The 20,170-nt window shown below is 39.8% G+C and overlaps 1 protein-coding gene across 5 annotated transcripts in view; it reads left to right on the top strand.

The window, feature by feature from the left end:
- The first annotated feature begins 74 nt into the window (after positions 1–74).
- Positions 75–20,170, top strand: part of CUL4A (cullin 4A) — a 42,582-nt gene continuing 22,486 nt past the window's right edge. For 2 of the 5 annotated variants that reach the window (XM_075136885.1, XM_075136850.1), the window contains exons 1-9: positions 681–915; positions 1,638–1,753; positions 6,278–6,382; positions 8,572–8,640; positions 10,374–10,447; positions 11,970–12,132; positions 14,649–14,738; positions 16,100–16,182; positions 19,359–19,426. In XM_075136885.1, the coding sequence (XP_074992986.1) occupies positions 744–915; positions 1,638–1,753; positions 6,278–6,382; positions 8,572–8,640; positions 10,374–10,447; positions 11,970–12,132; positions 14,649–14,738; positions 16,100–16,182; positions 19,359–19,426 (940 nt within the window). In that variant the 5' untranslated portion in view covers positions 681–743. Of the gene's footprint in view, positions 241–679; positions 916–1,637; positions 1,754–6,277; positions 6,383–8,571; positions 8,641–10,373; positions 10,448–11,969; positions 12,133–14,648; positions 14,739–16,099; positions 16,183–19,358; positions 19,427–20,170 lie in introns of those variants that run through there. The other 3 variants (XM_075136859.1, XM_075136869.1, XM_075136878.1) reach the window with 3 other exon arrangements.

Below are 20,170 nucleotides of genomic sequence, written 5' to 3'. Positions count from 1 at the left end.
CTCGCTGCCCACCAGGAGCGCTGGGGAATCTCCGTGAACTTGTGTCTAAAAAGTTAAATCGAGTATTTCACTCTTGCAACCGTTGCTCTTAAAAGCACCGACGTGAGGCGTGTGAAACCAAGGGCATGCTCCGTGCCCTGGCAGGCTGTGCCCGGACAAGCGTGAGGCCCCTACCGGTGACTGGGATGCGGGCGGCCTCTCGGCGCTGGTGCCTCTTCTGGGCGAGAAATCCAGAGCAGGGTGGGAAAGACGGCTGCTCCTCGGCTTCTGCTGCGGCCGCCCCTTGGCGTGGTGCCGCTTCGCGCCGGGTAGCCGCAAACAGCAGGCGAAGCAGGGGGAACCGAGGGGGTGTGCGGCCATGGCGAGGAGCCGCTGCCGCCGCCCGCTCGGCGCCGCGGGGGGCTGCCCCGGGGGGCGCGGGAGCCATCTTGTGAGCGGGGCTAGCGCTGCCCGCACGCCCGAGCGCTGGGGGCGGCCCGCACCCGGGCTAGGCGGCGCGGACGGCGAGCCGGCCGCCGGGGCGCCCCGGGGAAGGTGGAGGCTGGCGGCTGTCAGTGACTCCCGGCCCGGCGGCACTTGGCAGCCACCCGCGGGCAGGGCCGGGAAGCCGGCGTGGTGGGGGAGGGCGGCTGGGTGGCGGAGGAGGAGGAGGAGGAGGAGGGGAGCGGAGGCGGGGACCAGCCGGCCCCGGCCCAGCCCAGCCCAGCGCCTTGCCCCGGCCGGACACGGCGCCCGGGGCGGAGATGGCGGACGAGTCCCAGAAGAAGCCGCACTTGTCGGCCTTGGTGGGGCACACCAACGGGCTCACCAAGGCCGCCTCGCTGGCCGCCGCCACCCGCGCCGGGGGAGGAGGCGGAGGAGGATGCGGAGGAGCGACCGCCTCCTCCAAGAAACTCGTGATCAAGAACTTCAGAGGTGGGTGCGGGGCGGGCCGGGCCCCCCGCCCGGGCAGGTGCGCCCAGCCCCGCCGCCCGGCCCTGTCCCGACCTTTGTTTACCGCGGGCCCGGCCGCTCCCCGCCCCTTTTCCGCGGCAGGCAGCCAGCGGCGGGGCCGGGCCGGGCCGGGCCGGGCCGGCGGCAGGGGGGCCCCGCCGCTGTCACCCGCCCCGCCGCCTTATCTGGACGAGGGGAGGCTGCCGCCGGGCTGATAACCCTCCCCGCCGCCGTCACCATCCCGGTTTAAGGGCTCACGGGGACACGCGTGGGGCTCCGTGCGTGGGGGCAGCGGGAGGAGCAGCGCAGCGACGACTTGCGCCCTGTAGGAAGCGGGCAGAAAGCCACCTTAGTGTCAAAATTACCTTTCTAAAAGTAACGCGGGGGTAAAACACAACCGGCCCGCGGCTGGAGCGGCCCCCAGGCCGGCGGTGGGGTGGCGGTGCCGGCTCTGCCCTTGCCGGGCAGGGTCCGCGTTCCGGCCCCGGGCGCCCCTGCGTGTGCGGGGCCGGCCGGCTGCGGGGTCAAACGCACCGTGCAAAGGTTTCGTCGCCTTGGGTGGAGTTAGTAACCCTCTTCTTGTGCCAAACTTAAACGATCAAGCACAACATGGCTCGGCAGAACGTAATGAAGCAGTGTGAGAAAGATTGCTGCAAACTCCCACTGGGCGGCTGGTTTTCAACTACCTGTATCTTCCTTCACAGAAAGACCCAAATTACCAGATAATTATACTCAGGACACCTGGCAAAAACTTCATGAAGCAGTGGGAGCGATACAGAGTAGCATTTCTATTAAATACAACCTTGAAGAGCTCTACCAGGTAAGGCGTTTAGGGTTTTTTTCAGTTTAACAGAAGGAAGGTTAACTGCTTTGGGACTTTCAGAGCTACATATTTAACATAATGCATTTGGATTTGTTAAAAGCTGATTATATTTTCTGAACTGTTTGCTCCATACTCTGTTTCTTGTCAGTTTGCAGTTTTATATGGCAGCTCATTGGAGAGTTACCAGGATCTGGGCCCATGAAAAAGCAGTTTATGTTGGGAGACATGGAAGGCTGTGCCTGGGCAGGGTTGAGATTTAAGTCTCAATCTCTCCGTACAGTGCCTACCCAAGATGCCGAAAACGGGATGTTACTCTCGCTGGGTTATGCAGATACATATTTTATGATGATTTCTCTTTTGTACATGCTTTGGTCTCTTGTGAATAGTAATGTTGAAATATTTGTTATTATTAGATAATAACAATTAGACTTCAGCATCAATACGCTTTGGGGAATTGAAAAAGAGTCTTGGTTGAGCAGGCAACAAACTGTCAGTTCACCTTGGTTCAGGCTACTGTTACATTTTCATAACAATCGGGATCTTAATTTTTTTTATTAAAATGGTGAAGAAGTGTTTCTGGAACATTTGGACAACTGGAGCAGGGGCTAGGAAGGGTAAAAGAGAGAAATACTCATGAACCATTTCTTCCTTTCTACTTTCTCCATTTATATATGGTTTAGTTCTATATTATTTTAATGTATGTGCTTTGAGATATTTAACTGAAGCAGTAATTTTTTTACAGTGATCATGTTATAAAAAATTACTGATGAGCTAAGTTGTGCTACATAGCTTAAGTTAGTTACGAGTTTTCTGTGGGTGCAGGTGTTTGATCTGCAGATGCGGATCTCATTGCCAGATCAGGACTTAAGACATTGTTATGCTCACCTAAAATTTGCTAAATGTTCAGCTGAGGTAGGTTTGATGTTGTCTGCAAAGTGCAGATGGTGAGAGAGGAGAAAGCCAGCAGTCCATATTGGGTCCATGCTCAGGAAAATCAGGATGAGTTTGAGAGCTGACTATACTTGTCTCTGTGATTAGTTAGGGTTTATAATATATGGGTCTAAAATGGCTGATTATGTAAATGCATATTGACTTAGTATAATTTATTCCCTTTAAATAGAGAACTTGTCTGTGATATATTCATCTATTAATACTTGCAAGTTTGCAGAGTTTGAATTACATAATACATTTTATGGTTTTAAGCTCAGCATTTGAAAAATCCTGCTTTTTCATGCCTAGCTAAAAAAAAATCCACAGATGCTTTGAGTGTTACCTAACTTGTTTTCAGAGGCTCAGAAATGAGATTAGAGTAATATGGCTATGAAATCGCCAGGGTACAGACTTAGTTTTGACAGAAGAGGAGGAGAGAGATTTCAGGTAAACTATGAAGGGAGAACTGTACTTCTTGCCTTTTCTGTTTGCCTGCTTATTTGTAAAACCTGCGCAAGGCCAGTCCAATAATCTGTAAGGCAGTGGTGCAAATCAGCAAGATTTCTGCACAGCGGGTGGTGGCGGTCCGCGAGCCTATGCATAGATAGGTACTCACTCTCCTGCCAAAGGAACAAAAGATGAAGTTCAGCATCCGTTGGAAACCCGATCTGTACTTACAGATCGTTTTAACTGCCTGTTGGTGAGCACCGAGTCATCCACAGGGGAAAATTTCCTTGTGTGCATCAGTTCTTACTATGAGGGCTTTTTTTTTTTTTGGTGTCTTTATCTGACGTTATGGGAGGAAGTGAGAGGCCTACTAGAATTCAGTGTGGTGAGCGGGCTGGTGTACCAGCCTGCCTTTGAACTTTCTGATTTATTTATTTAATTTGGCGCGGTGGCTGAGGAAAAACCGAAGAACAATGACAAGGCTTTGTGGGAAGCTCAAAGGATACTCCTTTCCAGGCATTAGAGGCAGCATGGGATCAGGCATGAAGGTGCTTGGCAGAGACGTAATCAGTGAGCAATGGAAGGGTGTCAGCCAATTTTTTGCGACTAAAATAGAAGTGATGTCTGGGATTGATGGTAGATTGCACAGATTTTGATAGAAGTAGCTTATACTTGATGGGATAGAGAAAGTGGGGCAGTGCAAAGAATTGCCGAGTGAGGAGTGAGTGATAAAAATTATGGAAAAAGAAAATTCCCTTTGCAGCAAGGTCCTAAATAACGTGAAATGGGGCAGCACTGCCCTTCTGGAGGACATAGAGTAGGACGGTGTAGTAGTGAAGGAAAAAAAAAGATGAGAGTCCTGACCAGACTTTTATTTGGATGGATGGATAGGAAGGGCTATGTCATAGGAAACATAACAAACTATCTGCAAAATGATTATGTGTGAATACTGTTTGTTGCAGATGTCATTTTACTTACCTGTTTTAAGACCAGATGAAAAACATAACATAGGCACTGTGTGATAGTTTTATTTGTTTGTTTGCTTTCTTTAATGTATCAAAATTGAGGAAGCCATAGTCGATGTGCATTTAAACAAAATGATATCGGGTAGGTTAGAATTACCCCATGGGGAGATCTCTGGGAAGCAGATTCACTTTGTGAAGACAAACTATTCAGGATGTTAGAACCTATAGAGGAAATAATACAAGAAGTAGCAATAATTTGCATGCTAAATGCTAAAATAGAAGACTGCTCAAAAAAGCTATTAAAAGGTTGATTTGAAACAGAACTTTTACTAGATTTGTGTAGGTGAAGGGTCTAAAAATGTTGTCTTTCTCGTATCCTTGTAGATGTGATAATTACTGTAGCTTTTTTCCGGACTAATTGTGTGCAAGATGAATAAAAGTCAAATCAGATTTCTTCAGAAAGAGAGGTAGCAAAAACTCCGAATGAAACAAAAGGTGAAGAAGAAGGAAATTACTGGATCTCATGCCCGCCCCCCCCCCCCCCCATCAAAAAAAGCAGAAACAGCTAGAAGAGGCATCACTGAGGTGATACGGCTGCAGTTTGAATTGCACTTTAAAACAGCACTGCTGCTCAAAGGAGCAGCCCTGCTTTCCCCCTCACCTCTCTCTTGACCCACACACTAGCTAGTGCATGTGTTTGTGTGGTCTTAAACTGAAACAGAGTAAAGAACATTTACTAATGCATTGACAGGGTTACATGCTGGCATTAAGGCAGCATAGCATTTCATATTGCAAAGAAATAAGACACACCCAAAAAAGCTAAAATTTGGGGGGAAGTGAGTAAAGACCAAGCACTGGGAAAATACTGAGACTTTGTCCAAGTTCCTTGATGCTGTCAGAAAATTCATCAACAAAATATGACACTATAAATCCTCTGGAGCAAAGGAAGACATTCTTGGGTCAGTTTTAGTTGTCCAGGTGAAATAGTGCTTTAAATCTCAGGCAATGTTCTCTGCAGTATCACCTCAGCACAAAGGCAGTTGAAATGAAGTTAAAGGAAGAGACAGCTGGATTTTTAGTTCTGAAAATCATGTCCAACTTCTTTGGATAATTTTGTATGAAGCACTGAATTGCCAAAAATACTTACTGTAAACTTTACAGTTCTCACAGAACATTTGGCTGTCTTCGTTGTGATTCATTTCAGATGCTATGGTCTATTAATAACAAAAATTATTGAAATACAGCACACAAGTTAAAATAAAATGTGCCTGGAACAAAGTCTAAATATAGAGAGTGGTATCAAGCAAGGCTACGTTTTCTCTTTGGCATTCTCATTGAGTTTCTTGTGAGGAAAAGATGTTAGTGTAAGACAACGTAATTACTGAATAGCTGAATAGCAGTATGCTAGAGATGTCCAAAGCTGTCTCAGTGTAGTCTAGGTGAGCTACATAACAACTCAATTTACATTAATGTAGTGACCACAAGAATGTTTGGTTTTGGGCAGAATCGGTCTTCTTAGTCAGCTACGGATAAATACTCAACTAAATCCTATGATCCTATCCCAATAAATCAATTAAGTCTTTATTTAACAATTAATGTTGCTTTTTTGTTATTTTTTCCCCTCAGCTTACATACCTTAGCACAAGCTTGTGAATCAGTGGAAATATTTGGAACGAAATAAGTTAATAAAATGACAGGAAAACAGCTGTATTATTTTCCCGTTTAGAGAGGGTGGTTGAAGTGTCTACCTTAAAGTTATTAAGAAATGAAAATATTTGGTATGCTTGTGTTCCCCCAAAAAAAGTCTGTGTGTGCGTGTGCTGGAGGATGCACAAAAGGGATCTACAAGAAGAGTTCTGCTGCTGAGCAGTATTCATGGGGGGAAAATTCTTGTAATGTTTAACAGCACATCTGAAATATGACTAGATGGTGATGGTGGACCTTGTTTGTACACGAAATTTGACAGTATAAGAAGGGAACAAAATCAGAAAGGAATCTTGAAGTCTTGATTTTTCTATTTTGGATAATTTCATTTTGATACTTTGTTTTTGTGCATGGCTTGGACAGATGATGCTGATTTTTTTTTTTCCTCTTTGTTCTTGGCCTTGATTACACAGCCACAAAAATTTGAGTTCTTTTTTTTTTTTAATCTGATTCATAATCTTTTTTTGTTTTTTAGGCTGTTGAAAATCTCTGTTCTTACAAAGTCTCTGCCACACTGTACAAACAGCTGCGACAAGTCTGTGAAGATCATGTGAAAGCACAAATCCTTCAATTTAGAGAATATCCTTTTCTCATGCACAGAAATGGTTAGAATGGTTAGTTTAAATCATTATTTTTTAAAACAACACTTTGTAAAATCTATACTAGTAATTGCCAATGTGTTAAAGAGGTTCTTTGTTGACCACTTACATATTTTCAAATCAGGCATAAGCAACTTTAGTCATCTGGATGAATAATTTTTGTGTGCACATAAGTAGCATGCTAATAACAATTTACTTATCATTTTAATAGGAATGCAAATTCTACACCTAATCTAAAAAATTTCAGTAGCACTATGAGATTTAACAGCAGGTGTGGATTTTTATGGCAGGTGAGTAGTGGAGATGCTTACAGCAGCAATGGTTTAAAAAAAGAAAAAAAATCACCACAGTAGTTTTCAAGAACAGTGTCTTCTGTAAAGAATTCTCAAACATAAAGTACACCTGTTTGACTAGTAATAACTACTGGTCAGCAGCGATGTGTCACAGAGGCATTCAGCAAGCCCTTCAGGTATCTCATGTGTACCTTGGGAGTACACATGGGAGAGAGCTCTGCGTTCAGGAGATCACTTGGCTGTCTTGGGATGCGCAGTAACCTGAAGTTTTATGGTAAATTTCCCCATAGTTTTCTCAAGTTACGTTGCTTGGCTTTTCTTCTGGCTGAACTGGTCGCAGAAGTGCCTGTAGATCTTCTCTGGACACTTGAGTGTAGCTGTTTTCTGAACCCCATTGTGCTTTTCATGCTAGACTGTTCTTTATGTGATAGTTGTCTTTTGTGTAATAGCCTGGGGATTGCACTTGCTCAGGCAGCAGGATAAATAGAGTCTACGCCCAGCTGGCTGTCCCAGTGTTCTGAAGAGTGCCTTTGCAAACAGATGCTGGAGAGTGCCATACTGAACAGATACTAAAGTACTTTAGGGGCTAGCAGTGTTTCCTAGGTCTCTATGTGTATTTTATTAGCAGAAAATGATAGCTGAAAATAGAAAGAAGCAAGGGAGCGGGGCCCAGAAAGAAGCTTCTTTCCAGGTGAATGCCTTAAATGTGCTTTGGTTTGTAACTTTCGGTTCTCTGCATTGCCCAGGTAAGTGCGTATACTCATAAAAAAGATAAATTTTTAAAAATTTTTTGTCCCTGTTATCTAGCTAAATCCCAACATGGTTTTGCTTTGGTTTTTTTGAGTCTTAATTAAGGAGTGTGGCTTCTACGTAGCATATAAGAAACATTGGTACGTAAATCAGCATTGTGAATTCACCTTTTATATGGCAGCTGATTTTTTCATTACAGTTACTTTGATGCATTTAAAATCACACCTAACTAAAAAGTTCTTTAGGCAGTACAATAGTCTCTTAAACATAACTGATCTCTAAGAAACAAATCTTACAGTCTGTTTTAAAGAAGTACAGTCAACCAATTTTTGCATCCCTGACTTTTCAGACTTCACGTGATCTTCTAAAGAGATGTTTTAAAACTGGTGTTTTAAAACTTTGCTTTTTCCCCACCTTTGACAGAGCCGGTGGTTTGGAGAGTTGAGAATTTTATGTTTTACAGGTATATCACTTTATATCCCAAGGGCATGAGATCAGATTAATCAGATTTGGCTAGAGGGAGTTGGAGATGATACTAGGCAGGAAAGGAAGGTAAAGCCATGTTTGGATTTACTCACATGATACATTAGAATTCTGTTATTCATAAATAACAGCTGGATCTGTTGTGTCAGGAAGAAGACTCTATAGTTTACTTAGGGAGACCTGGAGATGTATATGAAAAGAGCGGTATTTGGATTTGTTGAGGATTATTTAGAACTGTAACTGCTTTTAAGAGATTAGGGTCACTCCTGTTGTGCACAGTGTGAACTCATTAAACAAACAAAATAAACCTTTCTATCCCTCTCACCTCAGTTGTTGACAAGGTTGTTTTTGACACTGGTGGGATTTCTTGTTTAAATCTATATCAAAGTTATACCGTACAGCCACTAGATGGTATTACTGAAGAGCAATGAGTGTTATTCCTTGAAAACATAGGGAGGCCTTTTGGAGAACTGCCAGCCCCTCTGCTGGGCAGAAGCTTTGCAATTAACCGTTTATCCCTGGGCAGTCCCAGTAACATCGGAATATCCATGGAGCAGCTTTGCTTAATGGCTGGCAAAGATCATCTCCAGAATCTGGCCTCAAAAGAGATCGGCAAGCTAGTTTTCCTTAATAGGTGCTGTACAGATTCTCTGGATAGTCTATTATTTTTAAAGAAGATAAATAAATGCTGGCAAGATCATTGCAGACAAATGGTAAGTTGAATGTTTGTTCAGAATACGTATCCTTGAGGTGTGAAATCTGGCAAAAAGGAGTCGTGGTTTTAACTTGGGACTGCGTTGCACCTCCTCCTCCAAGTTTCAGCATTGCTTTTGACTTTCCCCTTTGCTAGCTGGGGGCGGTTTTATTGTTGAAAACTTAAGTTCTGCTGTGTTGACTCTGACTTTCATAGGTTTCATGTCAATATATTGACACCTGTTTTCTATGGGTGGACAGAAAAACTAATCAGGCTATGCTGAAATTGTTTGCTGTTTGTAATTTTAAGTAATTGGAGAATCCACAATCTTTGCTTTTAGATAGCTCCAAGAGCTAGGTTAATTTGTGACCTTTTTTTTTTTTTGTTTGTTTGCAAAGCAGAGATGATTATCCTGACTATAGGGCTAAGAAACAGGAAGATTAAAGAATTGAAACTCTTTCTCTCTTTTTGCCCTTCTTCTTGTCCTCTACCTCCACAATTAATTATGTTACAGAAAAAAATCCTATCCCTTTAAGAATGCATCATTATAATTCTAAACCAGCATTTTACAATGAGTTTTCATTGCATTGTCACTTAGGTTTGGCTACAGATGCTCAAAATGGTTGCATTTCTATTTTCATTCCTCAAATCCACCCCTCTCCCCTCCTCTGTGGGGGATGGGCAGAGGTACATGATTTTTATCTGAAATAAAAATGGAAAGCATTATGGAAACTATTCAAAACAAATTCAACAGTCTGATGAAAATAGAGATTAATTTTAGTGCCTTAAAAATGTAATTAAACTGGACCTGTGTTTTTATAAAAAGACTTTTACTATGAACTCTGTTCACTTCAATTACTTTTGAGTGTTCTTTTTTTTTTTATTTTTTCTCCTCAAAGCAGCAACCTGTAGCAAGTGGCTTTGTTGCCCATGTGCTGAGTTAGCACTTGTGGCATTGAAGAAAAAAGAATCAGCCTCACTGCTGTTTTACTTTAATATGCTTGGACAGAAACAGTGTCAGCTTGAGAATTGCTTCAGAAGCAATGAAACCTTTTAGGGGAGAAGTAGGTGAACAGCTGGGGATAGAAATCTCTGTAGCTGGCCTGGGGGTGAGTTAGTTACTGACACCCTGAGTTATGCTAAACTGAAAGCTGGGCAGCCTTTTTATGAGCAAAGTTAAAAATGGATTTTGAATATGAAAGAGTAATAAGCTAAAAAACTATCTCCTTTTCCCACTTTTTTAATTAAAAAAAAGATAATATATTTTTATACATTCTTTCCCCTGTTAGAATGAATGTATCTCTATTTTTCTCATGAATTTTGGCAGCTAACTTTTATTATGAAAAGGTCTGTTGCACAGCTTATTACTGTCTCTGCTTAAAGCTTCTTTTTTTAAAAATCAAAAACCATGGCAGCATGCTATTTCAGGGTGTTTACTGAATGTCTTGGTGGTACTGCTTGAATGGTTTATGCGTCTCAGTAGCACTAAAACTCATAACAGGCTAATAAAACTATTTAGTTAATGGTTATGACTTTGAAAACTGTCTTGGATGTGCTTGGTAATACTGCTTAGTAATAGTATTAACATTAATAAGTTACATACCAGTGGCTGTACAAGTCACCGCAAAAGTTGAAAATACATGCATCGGCAATTAAGGTGCATGTCTATGTGATGTAGTTTTTCAGAAGTTGCTTTATAATTTAAAGCGCCACATGATGGTGAAGAGAAACATCCTCTTTATATATTTTCAGATCATGATCAGAAGCATTTTCTTATTTTTGGATCGTACATACGTACTTCAGAATTCAATGCTTCCTTCTATATGGTAGGTATCCATGTAAGTATTCCTCGAATCTTTAGAGTTTGAACATGCTATTATATTTGTAAAGGTTGAAAATAATTTTTCACATTATATTTGATCTGTGTAATAGATCTCTAAAATTTTGTGTTAATTTATGGAAATATATGTGTCAGTGTACGTATGTGTCATTTCCTCCTTCCCCCAGGAATATTCATTGTAAAGTGAGGGTAAAAGAAGAAAAAGGTCTGTGAACATATGCTTAAAAGTCAAGGCATATATATATAGCTGTAGATGTCACAGCCTGGGTGAGGCTGGCTGTGTGGGGAACCTACTTGGGCTGATGCCTCTGCACCTTAGCCATGGGCCAAGTGTTACTTCAGGTGCTCCTGGTTTTGACAAAATTCAATGCTCAGCTTCTTGCTCAGTTGTTTTTTAAATAAGTCAGATACACTGATAAGGTGCAGATCATCTTTCCAGCACAGGCCGCTTGAGAGTCGAGACCTGTGGCTCAGAGTGTTGAGATGAAAGTCAGCTCCCCTAGATGCTGCTGTACTTTCAGCACACCACAGTCACGTCTTTGGGCATTCTGTTTTCCAGCATCCCTCCTGAGGGGCATTTTATATCATCGCCTGAGCAAACAAACCTTGTTTGCTTTGCCAAAAATTCCTGGTATCAGTACTCTATCTAAAGCAAAAAAAGATGTAGGTAAAGTACTGAAGTGAGCGCGTGCCTTTTCGCTGCCTGGCTGGCTTCTGTATTCTCGGGAGTTCCTCAGGCTGTCAGAGAAACCTGGCATCCTTCTCCCGCCCCTTGCTTGTCCTGCGGATGTCTTTCTCCCCGGCCTCTGCAGTAGTTTTCCTCCAACTCTTTGTGTTAGGCTTCCTTTTACAGAATGTCGTTGAAGGGATCTGTTCATACCTTGTGTCTTCCTTCCTCATGCTGGGAAAATTTCCCTTATTGAAATCCTGATGCATGTGAGGGCATTGGAGAGAACAAGTTTTACCTAAGATTCTTCTGTTTTCCTTAGCCAAGACAATGTTTAATAATTGGCTTCTTCATGGCATAGAGGCACCTTTCCTCATCCTCTTAGAATGAAACAAGAATCTGATACAGGTGATCACAAGGTCCTAAACGTACAGAGAATTCATGCTTTTAAACAAAACTTATAAATTACGCATAGATTCTTATGTTAAGGGAATCTTATGTTAAGGTCTATGTTTAGATTTTTTATTATTTTTATAATAGTAATTTTTTTAATAAACAGAGAATGTTATAGTCTATTATGTGAAATATGGTCAGGCTGGTCACAGTTCTTAGCTGAAGTGTGTGCATCTGGTAGCATGTGGCCTGGTATTATAATAATTCTTGTTATACTTTTCTTAGTGGACAGCATCAAAAGAATATACACACTATTAATATATTCTCTTTCTGTATAATATATACACACTATATATATATTTCATATGTATTTATTTTTCTCAAACTGAGATACAGATTTTTGGAAAGGATCAACAGTGTGACTTACTAATTTTCAATATTCACACAGGGATATGGGGCTAGAGTTATTTAGAAATCACGTCATTAGTGACAAGCAAGTTCAAAACAAGACTATTGATGGAATCCTCCTGCTGATCGAACGAGAACGGAATGGTGAAGCTGTGGACAGAAGTTTGCTGCGGAGCTTGTTGAGCATGCTCTCTGATCTCCAGGTGAGTACAGCAAACTTTACAAATAACACCTACATTTAGAAACAGAGTTTGGACTCTTCTAATTTGTGTGTAGTACAGAAATAATTTTATTCTTCTAGTAAATGTGCTTCAAAATCTAGCTATTAGACTGATAAGCCTTCTCCTTACCTGATGCACAATCTTTCATTCTGTGTTTGTAAATGAGACCTCTTTGCCTGTTTTTCTTAGCTGACATAGTGGCCTACAGAGTCTTCAATAATAGGTTTGCAAGTCTTTTAGTATGTGTAATATTTTGTCTGTCTTAATCACTGGTTTTCTAATCCTAGTGCTGGTTAAATGTAGCAACCAAAAAAGACTACCTCCGTCACTGTAAAAAGGCTTTTAGGAGTCCCGATCCTGGGTCTGTATCACAAAAACATCACTGCGTTGGCAACATCTTAGCAGAGATGCCAAGTATAGAATGAGATGTAAAGTTAAGGCCAACATTTTCAAATAGATAAGGTCAATCTGTAACTTACTGGAACTTTATATTAACATAGCTACTAAATAACCATATAGAATAAAAAATGTGCTTCTGACTCAGGCATATGTTGTTCTCTGGTCAACATTGCAGATTTGTGTGATATGCAATAAAACTTAGGAGCTGTCTTTCATTCTTACAAACTGTTGAGGTTGCTCCGTTCGCAAATGGTGTATAGTGTTAGGAAACTGGCTGAAGGTTTGAAAAAGAGTTCGAAGAAGAAGACTGCATAGAAGACTGTTAAATAGTACTTTTTGGTCAGGCAGTTTACCTGCTTTTCTGCCTTTCATGTTAACCCTCCTGACTTTCATCCATAACTGTCTCTAGTGTACCAGAAAAAATTAATTTTTCTCTTCAACAGAGAAGGCAAACTTCTGTCAATGATTTTTCAGATCACGTAACCTGAAGATGCAGATCTGATTTGTGTGCTTTTTCCCACTTTTTTTTTCACATTGTTATTTGCCTTCTCTAACTGCATCAGATTCTTGTAGGTGTTGACTTTTTAACATTATTTTTTAGCAATGTATTCTGCTAAAGATAAACATGCCCCTTTATTGGATCCTTCTTACAGAATTGATTTAGGTCTGCATTTTCCTTCATTGGCTCAAAAGTATAGTTTTCTTTTTTCACTAGGGAAACTAACCTAATCTATCTGTTTTTTTATAACATCCGTCACTTCATTGAGATAGAGATGTGCTTATAATCCTGTAATTTTACTCCAGGATCTCTGCTTCTCCCTCTTTCAACAGAAGTTAGCTTCTGCAGAAGGATTAATTAATAAAGCAAATCTTGTATTTAATTTGAAAGCAATTAAGCTCCTACTTATTCCTGATTTTTAGGCAATTATGCAATTGACAACCAGCTGCTGAAAGTTGATTCCTGCTTGCATAAGTCCTGTTCTATAGCTGTTGCCTGTTGTGGAGCTTTACACATGTTTTATGCAGAAAATAGTTCTATATACTGTTATGTTAACGTTTTTCCAGTTATCCTGAAGGCAAGGAAGGTAAGAAATGAAATCTAGTATTTGATCGTGTTGAACTTGGAGCTAGCGTAACAGGAAGACTGAAGCAATGAGTTGATGTCTGCTTGTGATGCTGAATTAGTGAATTATTATACTCTGAATGCTTGTTGAGCCAGAGTTTTCATATTTAAGTTTGCATTGAAAAAAATAAAACTCTTGAAAGTCCGTAAGAAAAAACAACTGGTCAGAATGTAATAATGAATTTTACAGCTCTGCTATATTTTTTGGAAGAAGAAATTCCTTCTATTCTTCTGACACGCTGAAGGAATCTTTCCTTTTTCTTTTTACTAACTGTCCCGCTGTTTACATGTTATTCCCTAGCTACCTTCTCCAGATTGTTTTAACTATTGCATATAGTTGTCCTTTCTAACTTATCTCGCTTCTATACTAAGCTGCTAATCGTTATGCAGAATTTTTTTGATGTCTGTGATTGTTGTTGGTGCCCTTTTTTACACATCACCTTGCTCCTTCCCTGGAGAAAGGGACTTCACCTTGTTTGGTACAATTCTTTTTTCCTGCTTTTGGGCCACTGAGATAAACTGGCAGATCTGAAGATGCGTCACTGAGCATATTATTATTTTACTGATGGGAATTACCTGTTTTGTGCCAGTGTTTCACTAGTTGGAAGTATCTTACTGTTTTTTTGCCACAGAAATATCAGTGGGAGTCTCGAGCTCAGGTGGATTGGATGTCATTGCTGTGCTTATGTTGGGTACTGGTGTTGGTCTGTGTACCTTAAATAGAAGCCTGTCAATTCAGACGATTTGAGTACTGATGACTGAAACACGCTATTGCTGCACTGGGAAGTCAGCTCTGATCTCAGTCTTTCTAAAACAAGTGGGCAAACAGAGAACTTCTGTGTTAATGTAATGTTGCTCTGACATTTCTGATAACTGTGTGTATTCTTGAGATTTTACTTGCCCTATGCCTGACAGCCAAAATACGCTACCCTTACTGGCAGCTTAATGTAAGTAACTAAATTAATTTCTTGAGCAGGTTTACAAGGAGTCATTTGAACAGAGGTTTCTGGAAGAGACAAATTGCTTATATGCTGCAGAGGGCCAAAGATTAATGCAAGAAAGAGAGGTAGGTGCATGCTGTAGGTGATTGCTTTTATGCTAGTTTTATCTGCTAGTGAGAACTTCTGGTAGTGCCATGATGTATTAATGCTCAATGAAATTTCACTGGTGCCCAGGTATGCAAGCACACATTCACAGGTTTTGATGGGGACTACAGTACTGTATCAAAGTATCCAGATTGCCTTGGTGTTTGAAATATATAATTAAGGGTGGAGAAATCCAGTGACATTTTTTGTGCTAAAGTCACACTACCAGAAAGTCATTTTCACATAAAGCTTAAAGATGTGCCACCAATATTATTTTTGCCTAAGAGCTGTGAAATATCCAACTGGCATCATTCTGCTATGTGCTTAATACCTAAGTAAACCGTTTACTTTTTTACTCTGTCGTTGCATTTATTTTGTTGTTTTGTTTCTTTTCCTTATTGGTTGAATAGACTTAAGACATTTTTCTTTATTGTTCTCTTGAGATAAAATTATGCTCTGCAGTGGGCAGCCTGCAAATGTGGTTATCTCTGAAAATGTGTATCAAAAGTCAAGTTTCGTGGTGGTCTAAAATACAGAAGACTACCTTTATTAATTCCATTTTAACATTGAGTCACTACAGACATTTTGAAAATGCCTGTTTACATTGCACTGAGGTGAATCCTTGTGTCTAATCCTGCTCTGTTCACCTCATTGCCTCGTGTTCCACTGGGACCTGAAGTGAAATGCTTCAACACAGATTTTGAGACCAAGAGTCTTGCTGCTTTTATACGCTTAGTGGAAAACTGTGGAAAACCACAAAAGGAGTAAGGCCCTAACTTATACAGTGTATACATGTATATATTTATGAATGTGCACATAATGCATACATGTGCATATGTACATGCATGTGTATGTGTGTGCATACATGTATGTATATGCATGTATGCATAACTGTTTTGATTATTTGAAGCCTGAGTTTCATACCTGTGTTGTAATATGTGCTAAATGTGTTAACTCTCCATAGGGACAGATATTCCACTGAAGAAACTGCCATTGAAATAATAGAACTATATGGTTCACACCAACTGAAAATCTGCTCCATGATATTTTAAAGGCTAGCTTAGCTCAGAAGGGTTTTGAGAAAAAACTAACTTCCTCTGAAAAATTCTCAGATTTCTGTTTTTTTCTTCTTTTCTGTCAGGTGCAGTTATAATACTTCTAATATAAAGTAGCATCGATTAATAAAAATATCGATTATGTAGTACATAACAACATTCTGGTGGAATAGTGCTTTCCAATTTGTATTCTCTTTAAATTTGTAGCTTAAAATAATTGTCATGGAACAAGATTATCTGCCTTTCATACTTTTGTAGTTAAACTTGACATTCTTTTGTATCGCTAGGTCCCAGAATATCTTCACCATGTTAATAAACGTTTGGAAGAAGAAGGAGACAGAGTAATAACATATTTAGACCACAGCACACAGTGAGTACAATTTTGTCATTCTTCATGTAAGTCAAGCATCCATCATAAAACTGTGATTGTCAGCAGTTGTAGAGAGACAGGATTATTTCTGCGTTATCTTACAGATATTATCTTGTTGACGATGCTTGTGATACAGTGTGGGTTTTTTAAGACTTTATTTTTATCAAAAGTGATTTCTTTAAAATCAAAATATACTTTGAATAAGAGGGGAGAAATTTGTCCAGGAAGATTCATCAGTGTATACTGAAGTTAACAAAACATTATATAAGAACTCAAATTTGCATTATCAAAGTAGCAGCTGATTTTAGCCATTCGTGTACTGATAACCAAATGAACCACAAATCCCTTGAGGGAAAGAAAGACTTATCAGGCAAAAAAAGAAAAGAAAAGGTTAAATTACGGCGTAGGATAGAGGACATGAACATCACTAATGAGCAGTCCAGGATGTGAACTTACAGTAGATCAGCTTTGGTGCAGCTGCTGCCCATGTATTGTGCAAGGTAGCTTGTCCTTTTTTTCACTCAGGTGTTGAGTAATAGTGTGTGTTTTGCTGGGATAAGAATGTGCATTCAGGAAGTACTGCAGTGTTACTGACATGCTATAAATCCATATATAATTTGTCCTGCAGTAAGCTGTTGCTTTTTTTTTTTTTAAACAAAGAACATAACAGTTAATAAAGAACATAATATTTCATTTTATTTTTTAGTTTTCTGGATGACGGATTGGCATGTCATTGAGTGTTAAAAGGATAACCGAATAAAAATTATCTTTTTAACTTACTATTTTCTTCAGCCATATTTTTTATATATATACTCACACACACATGCGTTGCATGTCATGGTACATATTTGAACTTGAATCTTCTTCCTGTAAATGCTAATTGCAGTGTGACTAGCTTTTTCTGGCAAAATCAGTCACATTAAAATATATGGAACTATTTCTATGTATAAAGTTAAAGCATGTATATATATATTAATTTACTGTTTAAGTTAAAAAATAGGTTGATACCATTATATTTTCAGTCTAGATATACATCAAGTCCTTGCTTTGAACCTCATCCTTAGTTAAAGGCTTAGAAACCTACTTTTAGAAGGCTTCGCGCTAATTTCCTTTCTTTGCATTAAGAAACGGCAGTTCTTAAAATTAGTGCCCTTGAGTTGTCCTCAGGTCATACTGTCTCTCCAGGTGTGCATGAAAAGAGCAGAAAGGATGTTAAATTTAGCTACTGGGTTTGATCTTGAGATGGAAATGGTAATTCCAGGACAAAACCATCATGGGAAACGCCATTCATTGAAAATACTTCAAACCAGGTTTATGCAACACATGGAGAGTATGTTGTGGCAGCCCATAGAGGGATTTATTCAGCCCGTCAGTACGTGCCTCTTTCTGGACAGCTGAGCAGAATAAGCACGTCTCCTGGTCAGTCAGTAGATGACTGAGGTAGATGACTTTGGGGCCATACGGAAGGTACCTTCAGGCTCATTCATCAGCTAGCAGTCAAGATAAATACTCATTCTGTCTGTCTGCCTGTTAGGAAATAGTGCTCTGCCTCTCAGTCTCAAGCAGACGAATTGTCCTTACTTCCCCTGTAGGCAGAATAGGTCTTCTGGGACAAAGGATGGTATTTTATACAACCTTGACTACTCTACTGTTGGAGACAGTCAGCAGCTGTAGATAGCAGTAGATGGAAATTTCAGGGAATATGGAAGTGACTATAAAAATGGCCACATGTGTTAAGACCAAGGGTCTGTCTAACTGGTATTTCATGTTCGCTTATGACCACTGAAAGGAAAGAATAGAATAGGTATATATGATGCCCTGATACTCTCCTAGTATCTGCCTGTTTTCAGCTCAGGGTGTTTTCTGAACCTGGTGTGGTTTGTCTGTTTGGATCTCTTTCAAATACTTGCATTGTCTCACTGGGATTCACATAAGCTTTTCCATCTGTGCCAGCCTTTGGCAAAGCGTTCCACTGGTACACTAGTCACCACATGATAAATTGCCTCCTTCTGTTTAAGTCTGGCCCCCAGTACCATCACTGATGACCCCAGTTCTTGTATTGGAAGGGAAAGTAATCAGTAAGTTCCCTTCCATCTTTTCCCTGCCTATCAATGCACTGTATCCCTGCTAAGTCATCTCTTTCCCAGAAAGAAGAGTTCTAACGCATGCAGTTGTTTCTTTTGTAGCTGCTGCTGCATACTTTGATCATCCCTGTTCCCTTCTCTGAACCTTTCCAAATTCTAATTGAATCTTTTTGAGATGAAGGCAGTAAAACTGTATATTGTATGGAAGGTCAGGCAAATCATTGGTGGAGTGTTTCAGGAAAAGGTGGTGTTTTAGCAAGGGTAGGACATAAACTGGATGCTGCTATGTAAAAGGCTTCCATCAATCCAAGTCGAGCACCTCTCTTCTAGAAAATCTAAATTAAGGTTCTGAGAACCAGTTTTATTAAACTTAACTCAGAAAGAAATGGTTGGTCTTTTGTTGTCAAAGTGTAAGCAGCGGTAGAAGTTTAAAGGTTGAAATGAATTATCCCTTTGCACTTCAGGCATTTCTTTCTTCTTTTAGGCTATAAAAGATGTAAAGGAAAACTATTATTTTTCATTCACTTTCCATTAAAGTGAATGTGTCAAAAAATATTTCATTAATAGTAAAAAGTAGGGAAAATTCAAGGACAAATTTAAAATGTTTTGCAAATTTGAGTCTGTGGTTCTAGCTTAATTTATGCTTATGTAGGTGCATAACACAATTAGATGAAAAGTTCGAGTTTTGAACATCACCAGCATGTATTGTGTTGTTTTGGAGTTCAAACCTTTGGAGGTTTTTGTTTTGTTGTTTGGTTTGCTTGTTTGTTTCCAAGACAATGTCAATTTGACTTTTTTCCAGAAACATTTTTGTATTGATTTTTGATATCTAAGCTTGTCTCTTCTACTGTGTAAGAACTTGCTTTTTAGTATTCAAACCTGAATTTCTTTTCTAATTACGTACATGGTTTATTGTTTTCTTTCTTGACTTATATCACATGTAACATTTTTGTCTTAATTTGTAGCCTCTGTTTTAAATAGAAAATTGTTGATTTCGTTATATTGTAATGTAAGTTATTCACAATACACTGTGACAGGAGGCTATTCCCTTATACTGTAATACTTCTAATACACTTTTCTTGCCTTATTTAGGAAACCACTGATTGCTTGTGTGGAGAAACAGCTACTAGGAGAACACTTATCAGCTATTTTGCAAAAAGGTATTTTTTTTTTTTTAATTAATGTAATCTCTGATAAGCAACAGATTCTCATACTCTGCAATAACTATAAACTCCACAGCTTTTATTTAAGAAGGTATATTAACCATGGGGAAAACTTCCACAGATGCAGAAAGCCAACCCACTGTGACAAGTAAATTGTATATGTGGAAACAAATATCTAAAATATAATTCCATATTTGTAAAGGTTGCTAAACCCCCTAAATTTCCTTTGATTTGCAGCAGTGCATTTAGGAATTAAACCTTTGGAACTGCTTATTTCCTAGAATTAGATGAACTTCTAAATGAGAGCTGCAGTTACTGTTGTAGCTGCTTTTATGTGATAATCACACAGCTCAAGTGCGATAGGTTCACATATTCTTGTGATTGTATAGTTCAAGAATCATGAGTTATTGGAACTGACAACATTCCAAGGCAATGAGCTTTCGTATACTTTTGTCTGTATTTTACCTTTTGTCTGGCAATTTCAGATAAGAGCTGCAGTCTTCTTAGGAAGTCCTTATTCAGACATTAGTGTCTTCAAATCACCATTTCTTTGTTCCTCTTAACTTTTAATCTTTCCTTTTTCAGTGAATTTCTCGGTTTGTTCAGTATTCCCTGATACTTTAATACTTTAAATGATCCTTTCCTTTTCTTGCAGTAGCCATATTTTAGGTTTTAGATCTTCTAGCAAATTGTCCTTACATCTTTGTTTCCTTTACTGCTGCAAAACAGATGTCCCTGGTA

The sequence above is a fragment of the Calonectris borealis genome, chromosome 1 (assembly GCF_964195595.1).
Source record: "Calonectris borealis chromosome 1, bCalBor7.hap1.2, whole genome shotgun sequence".
Lineage (NCBI taxonomy): Eukaryota > Metazoa > Chordata > Aves > Procellariiformes > Procellariidae > Calonectris > Calonectris borealis.
Note: the sequence above shows the minus strand (reverse complement) of the source record. Positions and strands in the feature narration are given on the sequence as shown.